The sequence below is a fragment of the Patiria miniata genome, unplaced genomic scaffold (genome assembly GCF_015706575.1).
Source record: "Patiria miniata isolate m_02_andy unplaced genomic scaffold, ASM1570657v1 HiC_scaffold_20, whole genome shotgun sequence".
In the NCBI taxonomy this organism is placed as follows: domain Eukaryota; kingdom Metazoa; phylum Echinodermata; class Asteroidea; order Valvatida; family Asterinidae; genus Patiria; species Patiria miniata.
In genome coordinates, this window is record NW_024037059.1 from 17,625,410 (window position 1) to 17,643,847 (window position 18,438).

The following is an 18,438-nucleotide window of genomic DNA, read 5'->3' on the forward strand; positions in this document are numbered from 1 at the left end:
TATCTGTGCATTGTTAAATTTGTATGAAATTGAGGAAGCCGCTTGAACATGTTCCAGCTGATGCATCACTTATTGTCAGTACTGTATTAAAAAAAATGGGAGAAATTGCCTTGGCTTTATGTTTATCATGCAATACATGTATATTACGCTTCAATTTTTTTTATACGACTAAGCGTACATGTGTTGTACTTTCCTATTAAAGCTCTTTCAAGGACATGGTCCCGACAGCTTGTGGATCCATTACGTACATGTTCATCGTACATAATTAAGCTTATGGTGGGAAAACTTATAGAATGCAGTAAAAAAATTCTGGGATTTTTTTTTATACAATTTCAGTTACACCATGCAACCAGTCTCTTTTGTGAGTTTGTGAGGTTCTAAGAAGAAGGGGGGGGGGACTCTTTTCAGAACCAAACAGACTCACAACAGAGATTTATCGTGTAACCGTAAAGTTTAAACTTACTCACATTGCTTGCAATCCTTTAAATCTCATCTAGATTTTTTTATTTTTAATACAAGTAACCCAGTGTTTTTATTTCTGCCTATCTTGAAATCTAATCAAGAAGAACAGTTGAACAAACCATGGGTGTTTGAAAGCTAATTTCTTTGCGACCCGCGATAGAAAAATGTCAGAGGCTATTTTACTGGCCCAGCGCTTCATCGCACCTGTGCCGAGAAATTTATTCAGGTGAAGGGGAGCCTGACATTGATTGAACAGGCTGTGTGTTAGTGGACTGGTCCCGTAAATCTTACAATTCTCTTTATTAAGATGGAACGCCAAGCAAACCTGACACTACATTCTTTAGATAAATTTTCAGAGTTACTGTAGTTAGTTTGGAGGAATAAAACATGCCATTATGGTTTTGGACGACTGCTTTAGGCAAACATAATACTCATTAAATGATTCTGGTTGGAAGGATCGAAGAGCTAAATGTTTGATCTGTTCACAGTGTTACTGTGAGTGTTGGCCTTCAGGGAGAATGAACGTTGTTTTCCTCAATGTCTTCTGAATTCTCACATTTGTAAATTTCTGCCCTCACATTCTTACCTGTCTGAATTTAGCCAGGTGTTTTTCGTGCCGGTGTACCTTTATTTTCAGAATTAGTGTGACACTTTCTATACATTTCTTGACAATTTCAACGTGTCTAGTTTATTTTATTGGACATATGAATAGTTGTAAACCTGTCGTTTTGATTCTATCATTACTTTCTCAAAGGCAAAATTGTTTGACCCTTCAGTGACTGGTGAATGACTCCTATCGAAGGTTGTGTAGCCCTTTAATGATACTAGGGCTGTGCGGCACAACCTTTGATTTTGATGTGCACACTGAGATGGTTTTCATATTACTGTGGTATTATTTTTTTTTTGACATCTGCGTATCTGAGTGGAACAGAGTTCTGTTGTATCAGCTTTCAGTAACCATCAGCAGAGTCATTAATCTAGGAATCCCGGTGTGGGGTTTGTGTATTCATGCAATTTGCGGGTCGTCATTTCAGCTGTAATATACCTGGCCTGCGATTTGATGGAAATTAGTAAGCGTGATTTGAGAGATGTTGTATGCTGTCCAAAAAGTTTCAACTTTTTGGGGAAAGGGGGTTTAGGGGTTTGGTATTTTACTTTTGAAATGCTCAAAACTAAAAAAAATACCAAGAAATCCACACATGTGTAGATTTAATCTGACAAACTACAACTAGCAAAGTAGATATTTCAGGCCCTAACAACAGAGTGACAGACACAATATATGCTGTCCTGCACCGTATGGCCTACCTTGTGTACATGGATAGTACCAGAACATGAATATGTATGTATTGTACGTTTTACGTGTACATGTATGCTGATTAAATACAGTATATCATGTGTACATAATCTCTCCATACATGTACATGCCCGAGCAATTTTCAGAAATTCAGACCATTCATCCCTGTTGATTTAGACTTCTGGTGTTCCACTAGAGCATCACAACAATGAGACGATTTGAGTCAATGAGACGGGCTTCCTATAGAACCCTCCAGTTCCTCATCACGGATGGGTGCGCTCGGAATGCCACCAGACCAAAGGATAGGAAGGGGGCAAAGGGGGCCATTTAATACCCCCTGTCTACCACCCAAGTCCCCCATGGCTTCCTATTGTGGCAGGATACCATTGAGGAACCGGTTGCTTTCAACCCATTCTGACCATCCGACAAAAGCTGACACCAGACATGTGTCAGTTTTTACAAGTTTCGTGCACTATCCCTCTTCTGGAAACTACCTTCCGGGGTTGATTTTTTTGCTCTTTCATTGAAGGCTTTGTAACTGTGCCGTTTTGAAACCGTGAAATTGCCGGTATGAGGGATTATTTTGCCCAGAGGGATTTATACAATTCGGTAAAAGGTTCTTAAATATTTGTCAGTCTATCAATTTCTTTTTTCGTTTTGTCTTGTCTTCATTGTTCAGGAAATATGCAGGCCAGGTTAGGACTTTATGGCGACTGTGAATGTGCACTGTCCTTTGTGAATATCGCGTTTTGCACCAATTGTTACAGGCTTTGCTTCAGGTTACTGCAGGGATTTGATCACAACCAAACTGTTTTTATTCACTCATTCCAACTGGGTAATGAAGCTTGCTGTTTACTTGAAAATTAACCAGCAGGCATAATTTGTTTACAACTTCCATGATCAGTCAAATTTTGTCTTTTGTGTTTTTCAAATCCCCTGTATACCTGTGAAATTTTCAGAAATCTGTAAAAGCTGGACCAGCCTACCGGTACATTTACTCTCACACAAAACAACAAGCCATTCATTAATTTAACATGCATGCCTGAGAAGGGCATACATGTACCTGTCCTTAGCATTTTACATGTAAATCCCCATACAAAGAAAAGAATTTGCAAAATTCCCAGGTCAACCTCAAATGGGCATTATTAATAAAGAATAACCCCTGACCCCACCTGCCAGGTCAACAGCTGTTAGACCCAGGCCAGCCATTGTCTTTACTCCCACCTCCCTCTATTGTTGTGTCTATAATCAGGTGAGGTGAACACAATGTGCTCTGGCTTATTGTGTTTCCTCATTGGTATGCGCATGTTGTAGCCTTCTCTAATTCATCACGCATGAGCGAAGTTTGTTTACGAGGAGACCCAAGGCCCTCTGAAGTCTAAACAACCCCTCTTTTTCTCAGAACGATCTTGAAAATAATGCAAAATTTTTATCAAAGTTCCAAGCCAAATCTAAAATCCAGTTAAGTTTTTGAATACTGTACATTACTGTAAAATACTGTATACTGTAAAAGTAAGAAATATAATACCTGCAATTATTCAGTCTAAAAAGTAGCTGTATTTGTATAATTTGTCTTTCTTAAAAGTTTTATGCCTGTGCCAAGATGGAGTATATATTTCCGAATATACATTTTACAAGTGTGCGCAGAGCACTGTTTAAAAAGCAATGTTTTGAAATGGGATCGTCTGTTGATACTGGGGGTTTATGTACCGGGTAGCGTACCCATCCGAAATCAATCAGCTGGCCTCGGCCCAAAACTAAAATTTCACTCTGGGAAATCGAGCTCCTTTCCAAGAACAGAGAACTGATTGCATTGAAAAGAATATGTTGCATTTGCTGGCCTACATGTACATGGACTGAGCCCTAAGAATGGACAGAATATAATGTCCGCAACATTCTAACACTCTAACAAACTGGTTCTTTAGAAGCAACACCTTCTCATTGAAGAGATTGATATTAATACATGTACATTGTATGCTGTCAATTTACACAAATCACATTCGTATTCATTCCAACATGTACAACTTCAATCATTCTGTTAAACATTTTTAAACTGTTGTGGTTTGTTTAGACATTAAACTTTTGCTTGGATTAGCTACTTTTCTACTTTTCCACTCCCCTTGTTTGCCATTTCAAATTGGAAAACATTGAAGAAAGTCCCATCCAGTTTGAAATGTCCTCGCTTTTTCTTGAGACTTCACATTTGTATTCTGTATGTTCTGAGCACGTCCTTTTGGAGAAAGTTCCTGAGTATGGACATTTCTTGGGGTTATTCCTGGTCAAACCAAATGTTTAACCTTGAGTATTAAGATGTTCACACCTCAAGCCGAGGATGTCCTTCGTCCGCTGACAGCGCACTGTCCGCTGAGTCTATTGTGTTCTCATTGGCTGGATGGATTGAAATCTCTGGAATATGACAGCACAATAGCGCAAGCCAGCACTGGATTTACCCGGCTCACTTCACTAACCTATAATCTTTGATAATGAGACTGTTGATAAACACGAGAGGGGCATTGCCCTGCATTCATTTCTATTCCGGATAGATTTTCATCCCAATTAAAAAAAAAATGTTGTTTACACTTTGAAAATTGCTCGAGTCTGTGAGGGTTTTTGAGTTTCAAAAGAGGACAAGCCTCTCAATTCAAGGAAATTTCGAACAAGTTTTGGTGTAAGAAGGGTGACACAAAGTATTAATTGGATCCCTGTGTGAAAGACATCTGTTTCTTTGTCATGTCTCATTCGTATCCCATTGAAAAACTGTTTCTTTTTGACAGTCACTACAAAGTAAAGATTGTAAAACCAAATTGTATCTGATGTTTTGGACCAATTATGTGATTTCTATAGGACAATAAGATAATGAAAGATGACGTTTTGCAGTTGGGAAAAGGAAATTTTTGCCTAGACAAATGTACCTTGTGATTTTGTTTTGTTTTGTTTTGACTTCACATTATCAGGAAGAAATGTTCAGGACTGTTTAATCCTTTAGACCTCATTTGTTTCTGGTTTCAACCTACATGTATTTAGCTTGAGAAAACAGTTAATATGGCTCTTTACAGTACAGCCAAACTTGTTGCTGTTAATAATGAATGAAAATTCTTGGCACCTTACATAATGTTGGAGTTTCAAGAAACTTGTCTTGACCTGCTCAGAGAGTTATATAGATCTTTGTCATTGTAAAGCACAGTTTTCCAGAACTGCACAGCACAATCTCTTGTCCGTTTCTTAGAACCATAAAAACAAGGAATTGAAACTGTGCTATACAACCCATTGAAAACCCTTCTCATTGTCACCCTATTACTTGCTCTTGCTGCTGAGGAGTTTTATTGGTGGGTATTGTATCAGGGGCCCGCTTAGCAAGTTGAAGCGAAATTGGTGGCCTCGCTTAGGGCAGCCCATCCCTATTGTGTCCCACACCGCCTGCTGTTTGTTCTGGGCTCCAGAGTCCATTGTGCCACTCCGGTGAGCTCACCACCTTATAGCTCTCCGAAGGGGAACAAAAGAAGGTGTACTTAGGCTGGCCCTCGTGTGGCCGGATCTGAACAGGTTGGCGCCGGGCTGTCTGGGCAGTGTGTATTCTCAAAGCAATGGTCGGGATGTTTGAGGTGTAGTACGCACATAGGTGTACAATGGTTTCAATTCTGATTTGTAGTTACGTCGGCAAATGATGTGCAGCGTTTCCGATGATCATGATCTCACACAACATTGTGCAATTCATAATCTGTGGTGCGTTTGTGGTTGAAAATAAATAACGCGACAATTTCCATAAAAAACACACCCTCATCCATATGATAACATTCATTCACAGTATCTGCAAATTAAATTTCTCCCTGATTGAATCACAAGTTGACGGAATTCAATTTGAAGGAAATCGAGGCACTCCACTGTCAGACACGGAGGTGTGAGTTTCAGTAGTCCATTTTCATTGGACGAGAGTCTGTCATCATAAATCAAGATATGACACAGATCCAGCATTCTGTATTCAAACTGATGGAGATCGGCGTAACGGTTTTTATCACACTGCCATAAAATTTTTAAAAAGCTTCGGCCTTGGTGATAAAAAATTGGGTTAGTCTGCAACTGCGATTTTGCTCCTTATCTTTTCAGAGGCCAGTAACCCATAGAATGACATTTTAGTCTGTCAGTAACTGTGTGTCACACACAAGGGAATATGACTAGTTGACGACCTTAATTGGACATTGACACGTAATTACCATATTTATCAGGCCGCTGGATCTAGCTCAGCAAGACCTACTTTGGGCTGCTTAAAAGGATCCCCTCTAACGAAAGCCCGCCCTAACAATAGCCGAGCGGAAATAAAGTCTATGGCAATATTTGAACAATTTTTTTCTTCGTTTCTTCAGCACACAGATACAGCATTGTTCAGGTTCGGCAAGACAAAGTCCATGTTGTGGGGGCGGTGTATTGTCAAGAAGTTGGGAGAATTTTAAGTCATGATGGATGACAATTTCATATCAAAATATTTACATAGTTTTATAGATTCTTAAACATATTAATACACGTACTACAGTTAAATTGCGTACATTTTACAACATTCATCTCATATTGTTCATTTCAGACTGAATGGTGTCAATCTACAAATGCCTGAACGTGGCATATACATGTACATGTATTTACTTGTTGACTAAATATCAAGTCTGGTTTTAATTGCCTTCAGTGTCAACTAACAGTCAACTTTCAAAATATTGAATCAAAATTGATTAAGCAGCACTTTGTACATGGAGATGTTATTGCACTTCATTAATCTGTATTGTAGCCAACAGAAAGAGACAAAAAATGGAATTGGCCAGTCTCGAGGCGAAATCAATTTTTATTAAGAAAAAAAAAGCTACTTAAAATTATAAGTTTGTCCTCTTGCAACCATGCATGAAAGTGTGTAGAGTTCCCAAAGGGGGAAACTCCAAGAGCATAGCGAAGGGCAACAATAATTATTTTAACGATCCAACGGTATTAACATAACAAATACAAAAGTGCCTACCATTGCCCTTTTCACGCTTGATAAAGCTAAAAACCTGAATGGATTTCCTGCCTTTTGAAAAGCCTTTTTTTTTTTTAAAGTCTGCGGTTAAGCTTGCTTTTATTTAGTGAATAGTACAAGCGGATAAAATTTTACACAGCTGAAAAAAAGAATGCGGGCCCGGATTTTGTATTCACGCCAAGGGTTCAAGGTTTGGGCACAGTCCAATTGTGTACTTTTATTTGTGTGAGTAATAATCAAAGTGGAAGAAATATTTGTGTTGCTCAGACGAAACTTTTGATTTGGAAGAATGGCTCATTGAACAAAGTATTTTTCTGGATGAAAATATTGCGGAAATACATGGATATGGAAAAAAAAATTTCAACAGTTATTATTCAGTTTCTTTTGTCACGTACAAAAAAAGTAGGTTTACTTGACAAGATTGATATAAATTTTCAGACTGAAAACTTTGAATTGAATTAGTTATGTGTGTTGACTGTTAAGTTAACATGTACATTGTACGTACATGTACATGTAATAAAGCTGTCAAAGTCTGAATGCTGTTCTGTATTGCTTTGCCTGTGGATGTCAAACGTCAACAGAAAATAGTGTGTCGTTTTTTCCTTGTTGATCTCAATTTATGATCGGTTTTTATGATTCCAGCATTCATTCATTATGGTCCCAGCTGGTCTAGACTGTGGAATTTCTTCATTTTGTGAGACATTTCGTGTCAGGAAAAAAAGGCAAGAATCCAATTTTGAAGAAGACCTGTTCAACACAGACGCCATGTGCATACATGTTTCATTGAAAATGCTCATGAATTCCTGTGTTTTGGTTAATATCAACTTCAGAAAAACAAATTGAGAGACCTGAGCTATTTCTCTCTGTATTCCAGGGGTGTGAAATCTCAGCTTTAAAGCTGATTTCAGCTTTTTTTGTGTTGGATTTCAGCTTTTTTTTCAGCTTTTTCCCTCACTTGCTGTGTACAAAGGTATAGGAGATTTCCAAAGTTCAGCTTTTTTGCACCTTTTTCAGCTGTTTTCAGCTATTTTTATCAGTGGTCACTCACACCCCTGGTATTCAAGGGAACTTTCTTTGCCACATGTAAAAAAACTGCTTCATTATTCTAATTTGAATAATTTTTTATTAAGGAATCAGTCAGAATGAAAAATCTTTCAAGTAACATTGTGAGTTGTCCCCCCCCCCAAAAAAAAACCCACCTAGATAATATGAACAAATAGCTTTCCAGATTTTTTTATTTTTTTAAATTTTAATTCCTGAACCTTCTTGTTCATCCTGTCGCAACTCGTTTCTGCTCCCTTGTTTCAAATATCGCTTCTGCAAATCCCACCTGCTTTGAAGGAAGATTATCTCACAAGTTTTTAAGACCCAAATCGGTCTCTACATGTACAAATGTAACTGGGAACCTTGCTGACTGACTGGGAACAATTTCTCTCATCTGGGTCGCCCAATCCAGGCAAATCCCAGGCAACTGGAAATTAATAGTCCAATCTTTCGGCGGCCCGCTGGGGTTATCAACTCTACTTCCAGTGCCTGTCTGAGAGAAAAAAATTAAAAAGCCTGTGGCCAGGAAGCTGGGATTATTAATCTATGTGTTCCCAATGGTGAGTATTAGCCTGCGGTTCAGATATACCGATTGGTCTGATTGTGCCTACTGCTATGTGTAAAAAAAGATGTTATCATTTACCTGCAGGAGATGAAACACGTAATGTTCATGGGACATACTCCCCCCCCTTTTTTTTTACATACCCTCATGAACACTACCATCTTACACTACAGATGCCAGACCATCTTGTGTTAAAGCTGTTTTACAAGTGTACATGTGCATTTGTTTTTTTAACATGGGTTTTTAATAGAGTACCGGTACATGTGTCGGTACTTGTACGAAAATGCTTGTTGGGGTGCTATCGTTGAAGGTTTTACATGCGTATGAACTTGAATATTTGAGGGTCTGGCTCCCTGAAGACAAGGGAATGAGTATTACATACAGAGTGTCTCATTACACTACAGGCACCAGTCTATGTTGTGCTGTGTCTGATTTACTTGGCTAATGGCTATTGCTTGCAATAACACATGCACCTATGGAAGTGGCTTCAGCTATTTCTCATAGACATGTACATTACTGCTAGCCATAGCCCAAGTAATCCGGACTCGGCCTTTAGGCTGTGAGCCCCACTTTAAACCCATGCTGTATTGAATACATGTACCGGTATGTTGGAATCTGTGTCAACCAGATCTAAGGCTCGCCTTCAGAATCCTGCTTGATAAATCCACATGAACTTGTTGCCCAGAAGCCCGGATGTTTTTCTCAAATCAAGACCCGACTTCTCAAAACATTTAGAATTCCAAACTGAACAAGATTAGCATTCCAGAATTCCAGTTTTGACTACCATTCTGTAAACCCGACCAGGTGTGTGAAATTATACCAGTCGCTATTTGCCCCAACCCTAATTTTGTCGGAATTTGTTTTGGGAAACAACGCAAGTCCCCTGGAAAAATAAAAGCTAGGAAATTGTCCTGCCGGAAGGCGAGGGTATTTTTTGTCCGGTAATCTCAAGATTTTGTGTCGGTCAGTCGGAAGTTTTGAAGTTTAGTGGCGAAGTTATTTCCCCTTTGGCTGACTTTAATTTTAGAAAAGATCAATATTTTTATTTGCCAAGGGGAACGAAGCAATTGCCTAGGTGTGCTTGGGAGGGAGCAAGCCCTCAAATATAAGTAATTTCCGTTTGGAATTTGTTGTGAAAAAGTAAACGTGCATATTTACAGAAAAACATTTTTTTCCTGAAAGATTATTGAAAATGGGTTGAAAAAAAAAAAAATTACATTCAGAGATCCATAACAAAAAAGAGTCAACAATTTCCCCCCTAAATTCTATTTTTGGTAATTCTAAAAAAAAAGGCCCAATTCAAGTCACCAGAGGACGTACAGTGTATTGTTCAATTAATGTATTTTCAATTTCTTCACTATAAATCATATCACTCAGCAAAATACCAATTCCAGTCAGATAGTTTATAGCCAAAAAATTATTTAAAAAAACAGAAACGAATATTTTAAGAACAAAATAAAGTACCAGTAGGAACAAATTATTGCTACATTGTCAATACCTCTTCAACTTAGATGAAAGATAGATAAAAGATAGATGATGTGAACTGTTTGAAAGAAAAACATAAGAACAAAACTGACCCAAACGATTGAATCTCAGGTGCATTTCACTGGAATTTAATTAGGCTATCTCCATCCCCATATCATGACAATGAGCCATGTACATGTACGCATGTACCGGTATGCGGGCAAACGGCACGTAATTGGTCATAGTGGCTCATCTGCTCCGGGACGAGGGTTGTCATAACATCACTCAGGAGACGATTGAGTCATTGAATCATGAGGATGCTCTGGAAATGAAGTACACTGTTAATTAACCTGCTGGTTCTCGTTGGTGCACATATTGTTTACTTTTTTCATAGTCTCCTTTTGAATTTGGTGTTAAATTTTAATTACGCATATAAACATAAGCATAATTTCGTTTTTTATATTGAGCTGATATACTGTATCATGTTTGCTAGAGTCTTTGTGGTATATGGTAAAAAACAATTGAACATGTTCATACATATGTACATAAAAAAAAATTACATTTTATACTGGTAGTTACATCATGTAATATTCAAATTATTCCGATTTTATTTAGTGCAAGTACTTACATAGTACTTGTATGTTTCCCAGTGAATTGGAAAAGAAATCTGTCGGTATAAGGATCTTGAGCAATGCACGTGTTCATTTATATCCTATTAGACAAAAATCAAAACTAGGAATGTACATAAACCTATAACATTGTGTAAACCAAGAGACAGGACTGAAGTACAAATAAATTGACAACCATATTAGGGCAGCATGCCTTAGGCTAATGGCCATACACATACATGTTCGCCCACATGCACATAGACCCCAGTAAGGAATTTGTGGCCGCTCACAAAAATCTGGCAAATACATGTAATTAACAAAACAGAAATGAGAAAAAATAACTGGTTTTAATTATCCAAGATCTCCAAAGGTGGTCTGGTGCCTGGTGACCACAGGCTACACTCTGGCTGGACAGGGTGGCAGCAGTGGACCAGACCGCACTGCTAGAACCGGCTGACAGGGTCGCCATTGGCCGATCGGCTCTGTGGGCTCATGCTGTCGTTCACAGAGGGTTTGGTATGCAAGGGGCTGGCACTGACAGGACGTTACCTGCCGTGCTATGTCGCCAGACCCCTGAACGTGGCAGAGATCATAGACTGAACTTGGCAGACTCGATCAGAAGTTCAATATTTGCCAAGACAGATTGGGATAATTAAAAACCTGCAAAAAAAAAAAGGCTTATCAATATTGTATGGTTCGCTTCTGTGGAGTCAGAAAATGATAGAGCAGGGTTGATGACCGAGAATACGCCTATTGTACATCTTGAATATTTTTTTTGTGGTTGTGATAATTCACAACACAATGATATTTTAATATACAGTGTCAATATTTGTAGTGTCATTTCCTGACCTGTTGTTTTACATACAAGTTTGCTTACAATCTTTCAATGTTATCCCCATTTTTGATTAATTACACTAGATTTATTTACTGTTAACTTCAATATCATATCTTTCCCGGCCCTAATTTGATCTACTTACTTCAGTGAATTTTAATAAAAGATCTCATCCAAAAGTTGCCCCCCCCCCCAATTTTTTTTTTAAAATAAAGCAATATTTTACATGCCATTTTTGGCACTCACACTCTTAAATAACAATTTTTTTATATGACTTCAGTGATTCAAATCCTTCTCATCAATACAAAATTTCTCTGCTTATTAGTCGCTTACCAGAAGAGCTACATTGTAAATAATTCCTTCATGCTGAATCGTGCAAATGCTTTAAAAGCCACAAGCTTGATTGACTCTCCCAAGAATATCCCCCAAACCACAGTCTGCCCACAAGATGGAGTTCATATGCAGGTCAGCCAGCATGTCTGGCCACAGACCCACACTGGAACCAGCCTACTGGCTTCCAATTTTTCCCTCCAATTTTCAGAGTCCCACAAACACCTGGTGGTTTATTTACGACGGCCAGATGTCAAGGGCAAGGAACAGACACTGGCCATGAATTAACTGCTGGCTCTAAGGCCAAACCGCTCAAACAGAAATCTGCATTGTTTTTGAAAGTCTCACAAATATTTGGGGTTTTGGAAGAAAAAAGAAGGAAAAAGCGTGATTGATGAGAAAGCCTGCTTGATTTAATTAGCTCAGTTGAAATCGGACACAAATAATATCTATGGATGCGAACATGTGTGTTTTTGCACTTCAACTACATCTATGTATATTTACACAGGCTCCTTTCTATACACGTAAATGCAGTGCACAATATGTCCTTAACAAACTAGGAACTGTTTTGGAAATTTTTAACTTGGGAATTTGTTTTTGATTTTGTTGAATTTTGTTGAAATTTAAAAAAAATATATTGATATTTGATTTTTGATTTGATTTGATTTATTTGCAATTTCCACAGTTATGATGCAGATAAGTTAATATGTAACAAGAAAAAAAAAATTGTTTTGAATTGTAAATTAAAATTAAACATAGAGAGTCTCCCATTCAGTGGAAAAAGCAGGGATAACGTAAAAAAAGTTTTAAAAACTTATTTTCATTGCGGTCCCAAAAGAAAAGAATGAGTGATACGTCACGTGGATCAGATAATTGAAAGCCAAGATTGCTTGTGTGTTTCTAAAATCAGCACTCAGATTCTTAATTTGCAACTTTTGTTCCCTTTTTTTTCCCATCCAGGCACAATCCGCACTGCTGAGCTCCTAGACCGTGAGAGCATCCCGTATTTCTGGCTGACCGTCTACGCCCAGGACCACGGTGCCATGCCTCTCCACTCCATCCTCGAAGTCTTCATCCGCGTGGGAGACGTCAACGACAACTCCCCCATCCCGACTAAGGCGATCTTCGAGGCGTACATCCCGGAGAACTCGCCGGCACTGGAGGAGGTGATCCGCGTGGAGGCGACGGATCCGGACGAGACCTCCAATCAGGCCCTGACCTATGAGATCACCGCAGGGAACGCCTACCGTCACTTTGCCATCAACAGCTTCACAGGTCAGTTTTTATTGAAAAAAATAATAAATAATACAAACAAATAAACACAACCCCTTCCTCATGAAAATCCCAACCAAACAAAAATTGAAAAACAAAATAAAAGCAAACAAAACAAAAAACAAACCAAAACACCCAAAAAATATGTTATTCGTCCCCGTACTGCCCCAAACCGCCCTGCCTGTTACATCTACCCCTTGTACTGCCCAAAGCCTCTTCATCACCATTTAATTGTATGGATTCATCAAGGAATGAATACAATGTAATACATTGTACATGTAGGACAGGTGTTAATGGGTTTTAAGACAGGATCATGATACATTACACATAAAGCAAGGGCGGCTGTGTGGTTACATGTACTTTTGGAGAGATCTGAAAACGGCAAACCAGCTTCCACAATTTGCATTGCATCTTGAGTTGTTGATATAGGAACTCTCATGCTCAAATGGGTCGGATCATTTTCATCTTTGTATGCATGCACTGCACTTTCATACCTTCCAGATATCTGCTATCAGTATCACAGACTGTTGTTTACACAGATAATGCAATCCTCACCCCTCTTTTTCGGAACATTTACGGAAAGTTTACTTTAAAATTACGACCCAAAAGGACTTAATTTTCAAATTTGGCCACCTGTGGGTGGTCAGCTGTACTAAGCACACAAAAACAATTTGTGGCCTGTTTGTATTTCAAATTTGTCCTCTTCGCGTTGTCAAAAAATTACTGTACAGTTTTTCTTTCGAGTTTGAAAAATGTCTTTTGAAATTCAAGATTTGAGGGGGTCCGGCTTGACAGCTGGGACTGCTAGGCTTGTTTTGAAAGCTCAGCGCTGGCTTGCCAGACAGCGGAAACAGTTGTGCAGTTACAACTGGGCCCCGGATTGGGCGCTAGAAAAACAAATACAGTAATTCTTCATCTGTCGGCCTGTCAGAATCCACACGAGCGGGGGGAAAAAGAGGGAAAACTGAGAAAGAAAATAAGACGGTATTTCACCAGAATTTCTCTCGCTTTCAGGTTCAGCTGTTTCTTAGTGACGGGCTTCACCATTGAGTTTGTAAAACTAACAAATGGTGGGGGGGGGGATGGGGGGGGGGGTTGTTGGTTGGAGGGCGACAGGACCGGTAGTGGGTGATCATTCAACAAACAACAAGAACAGGGGCAGTTGTGTCAACCGGATGATAGACTAACGAGTCAATCTCGGGATTGTGGTTAGCGGACAAAAATAGGTGTTTTTGTTGGTCTCTGGCGACCCGGAAATGGATCTAAACTCTTTTGCAATTTTTTTATTTAATTTTTTTTTTTACTAAAGTAATCCTTTTTTTCCCCAGGTTTATTAACAAAGAAAACACAGTGCACCAAATTGCACATTGCTACATTTTAATTCTGCGCAATTAATGTGAAGATAAATGAAACATGTATGGTACACATGATCCAGGGCTGCCATTGCCAACTCTCCCGCATTGAGCCTGAGACTCGCGCATTTCAGGTTATTCTCATGCTCTCATGCCCACATGGGATTTCTCACGCTAACAAAAATAAATGCATAATTGACACCAAACTCGAAAATGATGTTTACACGTAAATGATGATCTTTTGTTAAAAAAAAATGGTTAAAGTGGTCAGATATTGCCTCAGATCGCACCACAGAGCATCTCAAATCCAATCGGGGGGCCTTAAGCGGGCCACAAATCCCACACAGTTTGTGCTTTGCTCTCACATTAGTTCTTATCGAGCTCCATCACCAAATTCTCCTTTTCAGCTCTCACTCAAAGTTGGCAGTCCTGCATTACTGCAGAAACATCTTAATTGCTACCTTACCTCCACGCAGTTTACATATTGGCCACTGTGCAGCAATCAGATACATTTTCAACATATGTATGAGATCAAGATCATAATTAATGCTTTTTCTTCCAGGGTCCCAGAGCTATTTTTTTTGGCGACTGTCTCTAGCACGCCAGACACATCTGTTCAACTGTGCAGTGCGATATGTTTACATTTAGAACTTGTTTTTCTCATTCGGCTTTACTCCAAACTTTCTCTTCCAACTGGTCTGAATGTCACAACACCCTGATGTTATGACATTCAGGCAAAGGTTGGGTATGTCTAGCTGACTGATATTTGGGCTGTAAGCATCTTGCAAGAAGACAAACCCTTGGCATTTTGAAAAACACAGGATGTTGTGTTTTGTAGCTATGATAAATGAGGGATAGGATATTGGATGGAAAGAGAATGTATGATGGGATTTGCAGGCACTTTTCAAATCTGAGTTTTTCTGTTTACAAATGTGGGGAATAAGATATTAAAGGGGAAAAAAAATCGGCCCAGACTTATTAATTTTTGAGTGATGGAGAATAGAGTTGAAAATGACAAAGTCAGTTCAGGGGTTGGATAGTCATAATTTACTTGAAAACAGGAGATCTGTTGTCCAGTTCCAAGTTTTGTTTTAAATTTTTTTTTTTTTTTTTTTTTTGAATTCAATCTCTGCATGGCTATAACCATCCACGTGGGATGAATTTGATTAAATAAATTCCAAAGTGTCAAGGATAATTTTTTTTAAGGAGGAATATATTCACTGTCAGAGTCACTGTTTGTGTGGAAAAAGAATTGACTGTTTTATATAGGAAATACACTTGCTTTTTTATAGAATTTACTAGCATTTTTGAGGAGCTAGGGCAGCTTGAATTTAGAAAATTACCCAATTTACAAACAGCGTCTGTTATGGTACTTTTTAGAAATCCCCCAAAGACTGCTGCCAGTGCACAAGCTGTCAATTTCGTTCTTTCACTGACTTTTTGAAAAATTAAGCCCAAAATTCTCACAGGATTTGGAAGTGTTTGGTATGGAATCCTGCATTTGAGTATTAAAAGGGGATATACCGGTATGATCAATGATTATTTGATTTAAAAACTGGGAAAAGTGGTCAGAAAATAGTAACGCTTGTATCAAATTGTTTTGATGCATACAATGAAGGAATCACATTAAATCACGCACAAGTTCATGTAGTGTGTAGGACTTTTTTCAATTTTGTTCCAAAGTTTGAAACAAATTTTACAGTGGAAGATCCTACTCCTTTAACATTTTCTCGCTGTGAATGGAGAGTCCCGGTGTGGGAAAACCATCGTGATCACTTGCAGCATGCATACAAATCCTGCTTGGTATGGGACATTGTGTGTAAATGGGTAGGTGTGGAATTCCCTGTTTGCACAGGAACACTTTTTTTTGGGTTCGATGTTGACTCAGTTTCCCTCAAATTTGTTAGAGTTTGGAGTTCTGTAAATGCTGCAAGAACTTAGGTTGTACTTTTTCAGGTGCAAATGATAGATGGTAAACAGTCTGAGTGGCACAGAATATTTTTTTAAATGGTGTGAAAATTCACAGATTGTCAGATTTAGGCCCTTTGCCTGGTCCACACCATTTCAGAAAATCAATTTTTTTTTAAGCTGAAGGAAAGTGAAACCAATTTGTTATACATTTTCCCCCATTAGAGACAGCGTGTGAAATACGGATATTTTAGGGTTCATGTAATGAGAAATGTATTATAGGGTAAATACTAAAATTTAATGATGAAATTGTTGCCATCAGATTTAATTCCCTATCAACAAAAAGCGGTCAAATATTGTGTTTGTTTCTTGTAAATAGATTACTCCTTTGCAGTGACAACCACCGTGGTTGTCACTGCAAAGGAGTAATCTATCCAAAGTTTTTCAAATTGTTTTTTTGGCTGAGCTAAAGTTATTGTTGACTCGCAAAGGCTTCATTCCGAGTAAAGGAAGAAGCCAAAATCTCATGGTCTTTCCCTTCTCCACGGTCGAAGATCAATGATCTTTTGTTGAAAAGTCCTGCCTCACCAATAGGATTAGAGCATCGACGGCCAAGAAAAGAAGAAGATGCGCACTGACTTGATCTTCTTAGGTGACTCTAAGCGGATTCAGGTCTTATGTTATGCCTTGCGATTATACAGGAAGGCAGAATAATGTTGTTTTGACAATTTGAACCGCTGAAGGAGCATGGAACACTGCCTGACGGTAGTGTTAAGACTGTATTGATGATTATAGCTTTTTGTCGTTAACTTTTCAATTAAAGGTCTCTTCAATTCTCACAGTTTTCAAAAAATATAAAGCTTTGATGCCTAAAATTAAAACTGTTGTTGTTACTACTGGTAAGTTGTCTTTATAAAGTGCCTTAACACGGAGGGAAAAATCTATTAATTTCAGTTTGTTGATCGGACTGTTGCCCAAAACATTTTCCCCAAAATGTAAAAATGTAATATGCAACAAACTGTTGAAGATGGAAATCAATTATCTTTATATTTGTATATTGAAAGGTAAACAAAAATGTACATGAATACAAAAATTCCATCAGAATGAACTAAATTTTGATGTTTTGGAAGAAGACACAAACCAGTTGAAGAAGGAACTAGAATCATACCAACTCATTTTAGGAAGCGCAACATCGCAGAATCCTGTGGTGTTTAGATCCAAATCCAGCACCACTCATGATGAGTCATGCTATTTAACCCAGTGTTCATCTCAAAACCCTGCTCATTTCTGACTAATCTTTATCATTGTCCCAAAAAGTGGCCATACACTGCCTCCCCTGAATGCATGGGAACAACACCCATGACCCTTCAAAATCCGTAGGGTCTAAATCCCATTCAGCCTAGTCACCAAGCAGAGAGACTTGAGGGATAATCACCTGAAAAAAACCCAAACGATTGTCCCAGCCTGGTTGAGCCACCGATTTGTGGTTTCTAATTGTGGGAGATTGTTTCTTTTGTTCCAGGTTGTAGATTTTATTGCCCCAAAACATGCTTAACAGCTGCCTCATGTATTTTTGTCATGTGATGTAGAAGGCTTAAAGCCCAAGGATTTTAATTGTGGGATAGCCTGGATTTATGGCACAAGGCTTGACATATTGGACACTGTTTTGGAACTGAACTGGCAGCTTTTATTGATAAAATTCCCAGGAATGATTCAGGTGTTGCACTTTTATGTAGCCCAACCCTAACTTTATGTAGCCCAACCCAGCCCAACCTCAACAGACACAGACTGGAAATCTTGTTCATTTTTGCAGGCTGGGCTTCCTTAATTTCTGTTTCATGTATACTGACAGCCATGCAACTTGTCTCCAGATCCTGCAGGCTTAATAATCCATTTAAAAAAATTGAAAAACACTGTATAAAATCTTTTAAAACTTGGAGTTTCCTCTTTCTTGTTACTTCCAAGTTGCACGCCTGTACTGACTTGATTTTAACAGAATGGGGAATGTCCGAAAATGAAGTAAAAACAAAAATGGTCGATAACCTCTTGAACTTAGAAAATTGAATTTTGGTTCTTGCCATTTTTTGTTGCAGAGCTGAACAAAGAAAACATTTCTCACACATATTACACTCTGGAAATTGACCAGATTTAGAGAAGAAAGCTGATAATTCCATTCCTCTGCTCTAAATATCCTAATAAAGCACGTCCCTATAAAACCATCAAGGCCCTGTACCCTTACAGATGAACTGAACAAACTTGTAATATTCCTTGGCCTCCACTGTTTAATAGTATCTTAGTGTTTGTCTGCCCAGGT

General features: G+C 38.5%; 1 protein-coding gene across 4 annotated transcripts in view; it reads left to right on the forward strand.

Annotated features, from left to right (window-relative positions):
* The window catches only part of LOC119727667 (protocadherin Fat 1-like), a 94,209-nt gene that overhangs the window by 13,395 nt on the left and 62,376 nt on the right, over nt 1-18,438 (forward strand). For all 4 annotated transcript variants that reach the window (XM_038199659.1, XM_038199661.1, XM_038199660.1 and 1 more), the window contains exon 3: nt 12,553-12,867. In XM_038199659.1, coding sequence (XP_038055587.1) covers nt 12,553-12,867 — 315 coding nt within the window. The remainder of the gene's footprint in view (nt 1-12,552; nt 12,868-18,438) is intronic.